Source organism: Sparus aurata, chromosome 7 (assembly GCF_900880675.1).
Source record: "Sparus aurata chromosome 7, fSpaAur1.1, whole genome shotgun sequence".
Taxonomy (NCBI): domain Eukaryota; kingdom Metazoa; phylum Chordata; class Actinopteri; order Spariformes; family Sparidae; genus Sparus; species Sparus aurata.
The window spans coordinates 421,069-433,568 of NC_044193.1; the positions used below are offsets into that span (position 1 = coordinate 421,069).

At 42.4% G+C, this 12,500-nt stretch overlaps 2 protein-coding genes across 4 annotated transcripts in view; both read left to right on the forward strand.

Moving 5' to 3' along the window:
* Window positions 1-357: 357 nt before the first annotated feature.
* Window positions 358-3,146, forward strand: cxxc1a (CXXC finger protein 1a). Its single transcript, XM_030421894.1, has 5 exons — window positions 358-488; window positions 592-688; window positions 807-959; window positions 2,091-2,641; window positions 2,726-3,146. Exons 1-4 carry the CDS (start codon window positions 466-468, stop codon window positions 2,235-2,237), a joined length of 420 nt encoding a protein of 139 aa, XP_030277754.1. The 5' UTR covers window positions 358-465; the 3' UTR covers window positions 2,238-2,641; window positions 2,726-3,146.
* Window positions 3,147-5,605: 2,459 nt separating this feature from the next.
* hdac6 (histone deacetylase 6) overlaps window positions 5,606-12,500 on the forward strand; it is a 22,448-nt gene continuing 15,553 nt past the window's right edge. The window contains exons 1-5 of one of the 3 annotated variants that reach the window (XM_030423225.1): window positions 5,606-5,720; window positions 8,607-8,692; window positions 10,486-10,614; window positions 10,902-10,987; window positions 11,827-11,911. In XM_030423225.1, coding sequence (XP_030279085.1) covers window positions 8,618-8,692; window positions 10,486-10,614; window positions 10,902-10,987; window positions 11,827-11,911 — 375 coding nt within the window. In that variant the 5' untranslated portion in view covers window positions 5,606-5,720; window positions 8,607-8,617. Of the gene's footprint in view, window positions 5,721-8,549; window positions 8,693-10,485; window positions 10,615-10,901; window positions 10,988-11,826; window positions 11,912-12,500 lie in introns of all 3 variants that reach the window. The other 2 variants (XM_030423226.1, XM_030423228.1) reach the window with 2 other exon arrangements.

Below are 12,500 nucleotides of genomic sequence, written 5' to 3' on the forward strand. Positions count from 1 at the left end.
CTCTCTCTCTCTCTGTCTCTCTCTCTCTGCCTGTCTGTCTCTCTACCTGTCTCTCTCTCTCTGCCTGTCTCTCTCTGTCTCTCTCTCTCTCTGTCTGTCTCTCTACCTGTCTCTCTCTCTCTGCCTGTCTCTCTCTCTCTGCCTGTCTCTCTCTCTCTCTGCCTGTCTCTCTCTCTCTGCCTGTCTCTCTCTCTCTCTGCCTGTCTCTCTCTCTCTCTGCCTGTCTCTCTCTCTCTGCCTGTCTCTCTCTCTCTACCCGTCTCTCTCTCTCTCTGCCTGTCTCTCTCTCTCTACCTGTCTCTCTCTCTCTCTCTGCCTGTCTCTCTCTCTCTACCTGTCTCTCTCTCTCTCTCTGCCTGTCTCTGTCTCTCTGCCTGTCTCTCTCTCTCTACCCGTCTCTCTCTCTCTGCCTGTCTCTCTCTCTCTGCCTGTCAACAGTATGAGAGTCAGACATCGTTTGGATCCATGTACCCAACGCGTATTGAGGGGTAAGAACACCTGTCTGTCTTACTGTCTCTGTCTTTCCAAGCAGTGTATGCTGTCAGAGTGAGACCTGTCTGTCTCTCATGTGTGTGTCTGTCTGTCTTTCAGAGCGACCCGGCTGTTCTGTGATGTGTATAACCCTCAGAGTAAGACGTACTGTAAGAGGCTGCAGGTTCTGTGTCCTGAACACTCCAGAGACCCAAAGGTCCGTCTGTCCCTCTAGCTGCTGCCCCTCAGAACATCTGAGACCCGTCTGCTGCTCACATGGACTAAACACTGTCTCTCTGCCTGTCTCTCTGCCTGTCTGTCTGCCTGTCTGTCAGGTCCCGGCAGACGAGGTGTGTGGCTGTCCTCTGGTGAAAGACGTCTTCGAGCCGACAGGAGAGTTTTGTCGAGTGTCAAAGAGGAAGTGTAACAAACATTACTGCTGGGAGAAACTCCGCCGCGCTGAGGTCGACCTGGAGCGAGTCCGAGTGGTACGCACCCAACTTTATTAACACCAACTCTGTTATCACCAAACTTTATTTACACTGAACTTTATTAACGCCAACTCTCTTATCACCAAACTTTATTTACACTGAACTTTATTAATGCCAACGCTGTTATCACCAAACTTTATTTACACTGAACTTTATTAACGCCAACTCTCTTATCACCAAACTTTATTTACACTGAACTTTATTAATGCCAACTCTGTTATCACCAAACTTTATTTACACTGAACTTTATTAATGCCAACTCTCTTATCACCAAACTTTATTTACACTGAACTTTATTAACACCAACTCTGTTATCACCAAACTTTATTTACACTGAACTTTATTAACACCAACTCTGTTATCACCAAACTTTATTTACACTGAACTTTATTAACACCAACTCTGTTATCACCAAACTTTATTTACACTGAACTTTATTAACACCAACTCTGTTATCACCAAACTTTATTTACACTGAACTTTATTAACACCAACTCTCTTATCACCAAACTTTATTTACACTGAACTTTATTAACACCAACTCTATTATCACCAAACTTTATTTACACTGAACTTTATTAACACCAACTCTGTTATCACCAAACTTTATTTACTCTGAACTTTATTAACGCCAACTCTCTTATCACCAAACTTTATTTACACTGAACTTTATTAACACCAACTCTGTTATCACCAAACTTTATTTACACTGAACTTTATTAACACCAACTCTCTTATCACCAAACTTTATTTACACTGAACTTTATTAACACCAACTCTGTTATCACCAAACTTTATTTACACTGAACTTTATTAACACCAACTCTGTTATCACCAAACTTTATTTACACTGAACTTTATTAACACCAACTCTGTTATCACCAAACTTTATTTACACTGAACTTTATTAACACCAACTCTGTTATCACCAAACTTTATTTACACTGAACTTTATTAACACCAACTCTGTTATCACCAAACTTTATTTACACTGTCTCTACCTGTCTGACTCTACCTGTCTGACTCTACCTGTCTGACTCTACCTGTCTGTCTCTACCTGTCTGACTCTACCTGTCTGTCTCTACCTGTCTGTCTCTACCTGTCTGTCTCTACATGTCTGTCTCTCAGTGGTATAAGCTGGACGAGCTGTTCGAGCAGGAGAGGAATCTGAGGACGGCGATGACGAATCGAGCCGGTTTATTGGCTCTGATGCTGCACCAGACCATCCAGCATGATCCAATCACAACAGACTTACGCTCTGCCAAGGACAGGTAGACAGGCAGGGAGAGGTAGACAGGCAGGGAGAGGTAGACAGGCAGGGAGACAAACAGACAGGTTTAGAGTCTCATCAGATGAAAGTTTAATGGATTTAAAGTTTATTTCTTTTTCAGTGGGTTTGTGAATATTTCAAACAACAGAGTGCATTGTGGGAAGTGGAGGCTTGTTACAACCAGCAGACAGATGAACATTCACACCTCATCATCAGCTCTGATAACACACACACACACACACAGACAGACAGACAGACAGACAGACAGATGATCAGACTGACAGACAGATACTGGACTGACATCCTCAACTAAATATCTGGCAGCCAGGAGAGAATGATGATGAGACACTGAGGTCACAGTGATGAGGTCACAGTGATGAGGTCACAGAGATGAGGTCACAGTGATGAGGTCACAGAGATGAGGTCACAGTGATGAGGTCACAGAGATGAGGTCACAGTGATGAGGTCACAGTGATGAGGTCACAGAGATGAGGTCACAGTGATGAGGTCACACTCTGGTGAATGTAATGTGATTACATGTTTATTAATAATGTGAATATTTGATATCCACGGCCAGTGTTTTCATTCTGTTTTTATATCCTTTTATTCCTCCAGTACTACACTACCCATAATTCCACCAGTCAGAGATGTTACTGTTGCTATGACGCACTGACTGAACACTACAGTTCTTTTAAAAACATTTGTATAATCTGTATTTATTGATCTGACTGTTTATTTCATATTGAACACTTAAAAATGAAGCTGAAGCTTTGATACGTTTGTGTTTATTGTTTTTTATCTGGACGTTCTTCTCGTTCTTTTATCATTTTTATATTTTTTTAACTATTTGATGGTTTAACGTTGTTGTTGTTTACAAACTGATGTTTCATTAAAACTGACGATGTTTTATTAAACAGCTTCTCTTTTTGTGGAGATGATGAAAACATACATCTCACATGATGATGATGTTTGTCATTTAAACTATAATTCTTCTTTTTTTTTTTTTTACTTTATTTTTCTTCAGTCAATAAAAACAGGTACAAAAACACAGAAACACAACAGGGGGAAACACTACTTTGTCATATACAGGTGCCATTTTGTCCATCTTACAGTAGAGAGCTCTGTTTTAATTCGTAGACTGTAGGTCATTTGGTCCATTGATCGGATTTCTTCTACAATGTCCAGCCAGTGACTCAGTCCAGGTGGGTCAGTTAATGCCTTCTTAGCTGCAGGAGATAGGATCTTGAACAGGTATATGTCTTCTTTACCCATGACATCGTCTGGTATCAGTCCTAGATATATGTACTGGGGCTCATTAGGAATATTATATCCAAAAATTTCACCCATGGCTCTCCGAACCCAAAATGACCATATTAACATACATGACCAAAATATATGAGAGTGGTTGGAATTCAGTTGCCCACATTGTCTCCAACAGTATTGTTGTTGACCTTAATGTTTATTTGAAATTTTGGTGTAATAAAAAAACATGCTAATATACATGTTAATAAAATAATTTCCCTGTCTGGGATCATTAAAGTAATTCTATCTATAAATGTTTTCCAACCAAACTCCCTCCATGCTTTAGAGCTTGTTATTTAAACTATACATTTACATGAATTATCAACTGAAATCTGTGAAGTATGAGAGCTGGAGATTCAACGTGTCGCTCCTGCAGGTGAACGCTCCTGCAGGTGAACGCTGCTGCAGGTAAACGCTCCTGCAGGTGAACGCTCCTGCAGGTGAACGCTGCTGCAGGTGAACGCTGCTGCAGGTGAACGCTCCTGCAGGTGAACGCTCCTGCAGGTAAACGCTCCTGCAGGTAAACGCTGCTGCAGGTGAACGCTCCTGCAGGTGAACGCTCCTGCAGGTGAACGCTGCTGCAGGTGAACGCTCCTGCAGGTAAACGCTGCTGCAGGTGAACGCTCCTGCAGGTGAACGCTCCTGCAGGTGAACGCTGTTGCAGGTGAACGCTCCTGCAGGTGAACGCTGCTGCAGGTAAACGCTGTTGCAGGTGAACGCTCCTGCAGGTGAACGCTGCTGCAGGTGAACGCTGTTGCAGGTAAACGCTGCTGCAGGTGAACGCTGTTGCAGGTGAACGCTCCTGCAGGTAAACGCTCCTGCAGGTGAACGCTGCTGCAGGTAAACGCTGCTGCAGGTAAACGCTCCTGCAGGTGAACGCTCCTGCAGGTGAACGCTGCTGCAGGTGAACGCTGTTGCAGGTGAACGCTGCTGCAGGTGAACGCTGCTGCAGGTGAACGCTCCTGCAGGTAAACGCTGCTGCAGGTGAACGCTGCTGCAGGTGAACGCTGTTGCAGGTGAACGCTCCTGCAGGTAAACGCTCCTGCAGGTGAACGCTGCTGCAGGTAAACGCTGCTGCAGGTGAACGCTCCTGCAGGTGAACGCTCCTGCAGGTGAACGCTGCTGCAGGTGAACGCTGTTGCAGGTGAACGCTGCTGCAGGTGAACGCTGTTGCAGGTGAACGCTCCTGCAGGTGAACGCTGCTGCAGGTGAACGCTCCTGCAGGTAAACGCTGCTGCAGGTGAACGCTGCTGCAGGTGAACGCTGTTGCAGGTGAACGCTCCTGCAGGTGAACGCTGCTGCAGGTAAACGCTCCTGCAGGTGAACGCTGCTGCAGGTAAACGCTCCTGCAGGTGAACGCTGCTGCAGGTGAACGCTCCTGCAGGTAAACGCTGCCGCAGGTAAACGCTCCTGCAGGTGAACGCTCCTGCAGGTGAACGCTCCTGCAGGTAAACGCTGCCACAGGTAAACGCTGCCACAGGTAAACGCTGCCGCAGGTAAACGCTCCTGCAGGTGAACGCTCCTGCAGGTGAACGCTCCTGCAGGTAAACGCTGCCACAGGTAAACGCTGCTGCAGGTAAACGCTCCTGCCGCCGGCTCTCAGTCGCTCAGTATGAAATCGAATCCTCCAGATTTTGAGACAAATCTCCACGTTTAGTAAAGAGACTGTGTATGAAATCTCATATTAAAGAACAAAGACAAACTATTGATGGGAACTGGAAATTCTTTTATTTTTCTAATCAACACAAATCACAAAATTCTGATCATACAGATGTGCTCATTAAATATGAGTTCAATATAAACATGAGAAAAAACTCATTCTGGTTAACTGACAGTTCCGTTGTAATTATAAGATAAAGATGATGAAATTCTGAATTAATTATCTCTAATGATGCATTTTTATTTTTGTTTCACTTGTAAGGAGCTGCAGGGTCAGAGGTCAGAGGTCAGAGCTCATGAATGAAACATCAGATGAAGACAAACAAACACAAACCAATAAACTGATCCCAGAGCAGCTCTGGACTCTGCTTCTCTCTCAGTCCACTCATGTGTCTGAGAGAGCTGACAGATCCGATGACGTCATTCGGTGGCGCCGCCGCCCTGCTCGTTGACGTCACGTGTGTGCGACAGACAGTTGTGTTCAGTTGGCGCTCAGGAAAAACAGAAGAAGAGAAACAGAAGCTGCTGTGAGTTTATACGAAATACTTCCTACTGCAGGCTAACAGGCTAACACACAGGCTAACAGGCTAACACACAGGCTAACAGGCTAACACACAGGCTAACGGCTTAGCTCACACTGACAGTTTATACTGTCTGAGACTGGTCCTGGTTCGGGTCCTGGTCCGGGTCCTGGTCCGGGTCCTGTGTGAATAGGCGTTTCTCTGAGTTTCAACTTAATCTGTGTTTTAATGAAACATCGCGATAACTCGCTGTGTGACAGTCGCTGACGCAGTGCACACCTGGTTATCGATCACTGATACAGGTGACGGTGGTTCTGATTGTGCAGCTCAGCTGACTGTTCTGCCGCCTCACTTTGAGTTGTTGCTACAGCAACAGATGTAATATCTGATCAGTGTTTATTAAAGAGTAACGAGTAACTAAAGCTGTCAGGTGATGTAATGGAGTAAAAGTAGTCTAATATGTGATAAAGGAGTCCAGATGTTGAACAGATGTGTCGGACAGACTCACCAGCTGATTCTTCTTCGTTGGTCCAGTAATCAGCAGCTTCTTCATCACACACGGTTCCTCATGTTGAGTCAGTTGTTTTAAAGTTGGTGATCAATGAATCATTTCTGATCACTTATCAATCAAAGTACTGTAACTGGTTGTTCTGGTGTTTTATTGTACGTGTATATATATGTGTGTGTATATATATATATATATATATATATATATATATATATATATATATATATATATATATATATATGTATATGTATATATATTTAAATATTATATATATGTGTATTATATATATATGTATGTATATATACATACGTGTATATATATATATATATATATATATATATATATTATATATGTGTATTATATATATATGTATGTATGTATGTATGTATGTATGTATATACATATATATATATATATATATATATATACATATATATACACGTATGTATATATATATTAGGGGTGGTTAATCGGCCCAAATTCCCGATTCGATTCGATTCCGATTATTGAAGTCTCGATTCGATTAATTCAATTCAATTCAATCTTTATTAGGGACACATCTCATGAGAGGTCCATAGCACAATAAAAATACATTAAATAGAATAAAATACTTATACGCACATACATGTACATACATATCCCCCCTCCTGCACACGCACGCGCACACACATACACACATCATATATTTACATACAGGCTTGAACGCCAGTGGTTCCACATTCTAGACGAGAACCTGGTAGAGCTCAGTTCAGAGCTGATTAAGGCTAAAATAATACAATGTACAGAGTCAGATGCCCTACACATATATCTATATATAAGATTCCTTATTACAGCAGAGCAAGTGGGTACACCAACATTAGCAAACATTTGGCTGGCACTGCAGCTTCTAGGAGCTTTTAACAGCAACCTCATACTGTCATTGTAGCCACTGTGAGTCTCTGCATGCTGCCTTTTTTACAGCACCGCCACAGGTGGGCAGTGTATAAGGGGTACAAAAAGCTTTAAACAGGGAGGTCTTCACAGGCACTGAACACATACTGAATTTACGCACCAACGTGTTTGCTTGTGCATACAGCTTTCAGCATTGTCTGTAAATGTCCTTGTCATCTGATAGATCACCGGTTATGTAATGGCCTAAATATTTTGCCTCATTACACACTTTAAGGTCAATGTCAGACAGGAAGAAGTCAGGAAATACTAATTTTCTGTCTTCTCTGCTTCTGACAATCATAATATTACTCTTTTTTACATTATATTTGATGTCAGAATCTATCCCATACTGTGAGCATATCCTCAATAGCTGTTGAAGACCAGCACTATATGGACATAGAATCACTAAATCATCTGCATACATAAGGTGGTTAATGAGAGAGTTACCAACTAAGATTACAAATCGATTTTCGATTATTAACGATTATCGATTCGATTTTCAATTATTAACGATTATTGATCTTCCATTTAACATCAGTCAGCTGCTGAATTATTTTACTTATCTTTTGAGTAACACCTCACAGCACCTTCAATATTATATTGTGTAACTGTAATATCAAAATTATTATTTTTTACTTTGTTTTAAATGTAGTGTTTCACTGTTAAAAGAAAGCTGCCAAGCTCAGCAGCCGGACTCATGTTAGAAGCATTGTTGGTGACGAGAACCAGGGCGTGTTTCTCTATTCCCCACTCGTCTGCCGTTGCTTTGAGAAACTCACACATATTTGCGCTTGTGTGGCTATCATCCATAGCTTCGTCTGAAGTACGTAGGACATTAGCTTCCATTAACTGCTGACATAATGAGCTGTAACGGTCACATATGAGACTGTAGCTCTGGATGTCCAGGCATCGCAGGTTATTGCTGCCCTGTGAGCAGAGTTGAGGGACTCTTGCACAGAAAGCTTTGTCTCCTTTTAAAGATTTGGAATCGATTTAAGTGTGAAAAAGCTCCGGGAGCCAGTAAGAGGAGGACTCCAGTTTGTATTACAATTAAAAAAAAAAAAAAAAAAAAATATATATATATATATATATATATATATATATATATATATTTTTTTTTTTTTTTTTTTTTTTTTTAAATCGATTTTTGGAAATTTAATAATCGAATCATAATCGTCAATATTATAATCGCGATTAATCAATAATCGATTTTTTTCACCACCCCTAATATATATATATATATATATATATATATATATATATATATATACACATATACATTTATATATATGTATATATATATATGTGTATACACAGTATATATGTGGTAACTCCTTTGCTTTGTTTTATTTTGTTTGTGTTGGTTGACATTATGTTTATGTGTTGACTGGTGCCAGTTTGTCTGTGAGGTTCTGAGACTTGTTGTGTGTTCTGTTCTGACCGTTGTCCTTCAGCTGGATCAGAGATGTCGTCTGGACCTTCAGGTCCTCCGGGATCTGGACTGAAGTCAGTCAGAAGATCTCCTCGTCTGTCTCCTCAGGTTGGTCATGTTGTCATGGCAATATAAAAAATGATATCTATGTGATTAATACCATTGTTATTGTTCTTCTCTTTTATGTTTTGTTTTTTGTTTTGGAGGTTGAGTACAAACTTAAAATAAAAAAAAAAACTAATTCAGCTACCTTAGCGTTAGCCTGCAGCTACCTTAGCGTTAGCCTGCAGCAACCTTAGTGTTAGCCAGCAGCTACCTTAGTGTTAGCCTGCAGCAACCTTAGCGTTAGCCAGCAGCTACCTTAGTGTTAGCCAGCGGCTACCTTAGTGTTAGCCAGCAGCTGCCCTAGCGTTAGCCTACAGCTACCTTAGTGTTAGCCAGCGGCTACCTTAGTGTTAGCCAGCGGCTACCTTAGTGTTAACCAGCAGCTACCTTAGTGTTAGCCAGCAGCTACCTTAGTGTTAGCCTGCAGCTACCTTAATGTTATCCAGCAGCTACCTTAGTGTTAGCCAGCAGCTACCCTAGCATTAGCCAGCAGCTACCTTAGTGTTAGCCAGCAGCTACCTTAGTGTCAGCCAGCAGCTACCTTAATGTTAGCCAGCAGCTACCTTAGTGTTAGCCTGCAGCTACCTTAGTGTTAACCAAGCAGCTACCTTAGTGTTAGCCAGCAGCTACCTTAGTGTTAGCCTGCAGCTAACTTAATGTTAGCCAGCAGCTACCTTAGTGTTAGCCAGCAGCTACCTTAGTGTCAGCCAGCAGCTACCTTAGTGTTAGCCAGCAGCTACCTTAGTGTTAGCCTGCAGCTACCTTAGTGTTAGCCAGCAGCTACCTTAGTGTTAGCCAGCGGCTACCTTAGTGTTAGCCAGCAGCTGCCCTAGCGTTAGCCTACAGCTACCTTAGTGTTAGCCAGCGGCTACCTTAGTGTTAGCCAGCAGCTGCCCTAGCGTTAGCCAGCAGCTGCCCTAGAGTTAGCCTACAGCTACCTTAGTGTTAGCCAGCAGCTACCTTAGTGTTAGCCTGCAGCTACCTTAGTGTTAGCCAGCAGCTACCTTAGTGTTAGCCAGCAGCTACCTTAGTGTTAGCCTGCAGCTACCTTAGTGTTAGCCAGCAGCTACCTTAGTGTTAACCAGCAGCTACCTTAGTGTTAGCCTGCAGCTACCTTAGTGTTAGCCAGCAGCTGCATTAAACTTTGTAACAAACTGAATTTCTTTTTGTTGTAGTTTCTTGTTGAATCACTGAAGGCTGCTGTTTGTTGTTGGTGAATATTATTTGAACTTGTGAAAAAGTCTGTTGCTGTCATAAAGAAGATATAAAAGCAGTGATGGCCACATGTGACAGTCTGAAGACGACAGAGCCGTCAATGCTGACAGAAAAATGTTTAAATCAAAAATCAAATCGTGACACTTTGAAATAAAAAACTAAAACTTTGAAATATATAGTTTAATAACAGTCACCAGACATCAGCAGACATTCACCCTGGAACCTGTATATATTCAGACACAGATCAGTTCCACAGCAGGAGTTAAACATCAGCAGGAGGTCAGAGGTCGGAGGAGGCGTTTACTCCTCTCATATTATGATTCATGTAATGTGAGGTTTTAACTAACGAGACACTGTCAGTCTCTTCGTCTTGGACTCGTTGAGACGCTGCAGAGCTCGGCTGGCTCGCCTCAAACATGAAGACAACACGAGGACGGTGCTGTTGATCATTACTGCAGCTGTCAATCATCTTCAGGCGGAGCTTCCTGTTAACAGATGAAGGTTCAAACTCCATCAGGTGTGTGTGTCTGCTGAGCGTCATCAGCTGCACCGAGACTTTAAACAAACCGTTGTGTTCTCAGTGCAGCGGCAGTAAAGGAGGACAGGAGGAGAAGAAAGGAGGACACAGTCTGCAGGAGGTGAAGAGGAGAGGAAGGATGGAGAGGAGCAGAGATGACGAGGAGGAGGTGAACGACAGACTGAAGACGCTGGTGAGTCATCAGGACGAATCAGATCAGCTGAGATCCCTCAAATAATCCTGAGACAATGTGTGTGTGTGTGTGTGTGTGTGTGTGTGTGTGTGTGTGTGTGTGTGTGTGCGTATGTGTGTATGTGTGTGTGTGTGTGTGTATGTGTGTGTGTGTGTGTGTGTGTGTGTGTGTGTGTGTGCGTATGTGTGTATGTGTGTGTGTGTGTGTGTGTGTGTGTGTGTGCGTATGTGTGTATGTGTGTGTGTGTGTGTGTGTATGTGTGTGTGTGTGTGTGTGTGTGTGTGTAGGATCTGTCCTGCAGGTCCGTGGCGTCTGGAACCGGTCTGGTTTACTCTGAGATCTTCACTCATCATAAGAACCTGTGGGACTCCAGGTAACCTGCTCACCTGTCGTCACTTCACGTGAACTTTAAAGGAGAAATCTGTAGTTTTGGTGAAGAAGATGAAAATGATCTTCGTACAAACTAAAGAAACAAACTTTTTGTTTTCATGACTGAATACGTCGATTTGAATTTCGTCTACAAAACTACGTAGTGTCCCTTTAATACAATGAGTGTCATAAACATCAGTCAGTGAGTTACTGAGGTCCTTTAAAGTCTTTTTTATACGTTTATTAATATACAGGAGTGTTAATTATAGCAAGATTCACTTTAACTTTATTGTTTATCATTTCTAGATTTTAAGACGTAAAACAGGAAATAATTAATAATCAATCAACAACAGATCTGAGTAAATGTTTAATAATACTTGATTTTAATATAGTTTGTCAACAATTATCAGAAACTCATCAGGCTTTAATTATCTTAAACTTCTATAAACTGTTAACAAGTTTCCTTGAAGTGATTCTAAATGTTTTATACATGAACAAACATGTTTATGATTCTGTCAGTAACACTCACAGAGAGATCAACAGCTGATGTGTGTCTGTAGCTGACTGCAGGGTTAGATACTCTGGATCATTACAGAAAATAATCTGTGTGTCAAACACAAAGTTCTGATCCGTCCAGGTTCTGTTGATCCAGATAATCTCCACAGATGACAATCAATTAAATGTGTTGTTTCAGGTCTATAACTACAGACCACAGCTCTGTATAAAGTGTTATCAAAGTGAATCATCTTATAAGTACCTGTGAACACCTTGACATGAAGGATTGTTGCTGACTGCTCGCAGTAACTGTTGTGATGTTTCTTCTTCATGTGTTTTGTTGTTCAGTCATCCAGAGAGTCCAGACAGAGTGACGTCCATCATGGAGGAGCTGCAGAGACAGGAGCTGCTGTCTCACTGCGTCAGAGTCCAGGTCCGATCATTCAAACATATTGATCAGTTACAGCGTGGAACAGCTGATCGGTCTGTGAACATGTGACCAGAGACAGACGCCTGGTCGCTCTCTGTCCTGCAGCTGACCACTCGTTTACTTCTACATTTATCAGACTCTTTAGTCTGCAGCCACTTACAGTCACTCACTCATTCACACACTGATGGTGCCGGCCAGCACATCAGGAGCAGTCTGGGGTTCAGTATCTTGCCCCAGGACACTTTAACATGCAGACCAGGGGAATAGAACCAGCGACCTTCCACTAACAAGACTCTGGCTCGACCCCTGAGCCACAGCCGCCCTGTTCTGTTCACACACTCAGCTGTTGGTTAACGATGGAACAGATTATTATCTCTGTTAAATATTGAAATAGACTAAAGTGACACTCAGTTCCTGTTAGAAACCAACATGAGCTGAACTTTAAAAGCAGGTTTCAGCTGATTTAATGAGAGCAGCTGTGTGGATGTTCCTCTGAAGGTCTCCTCCTGTTTCTGTGCTCGCTGCCGTCGGCCTCCGCTGAGGAGTCGTGTGTTTGCTCAGCGTCTCCTCGCGTTGATCAGACGAGTGAATG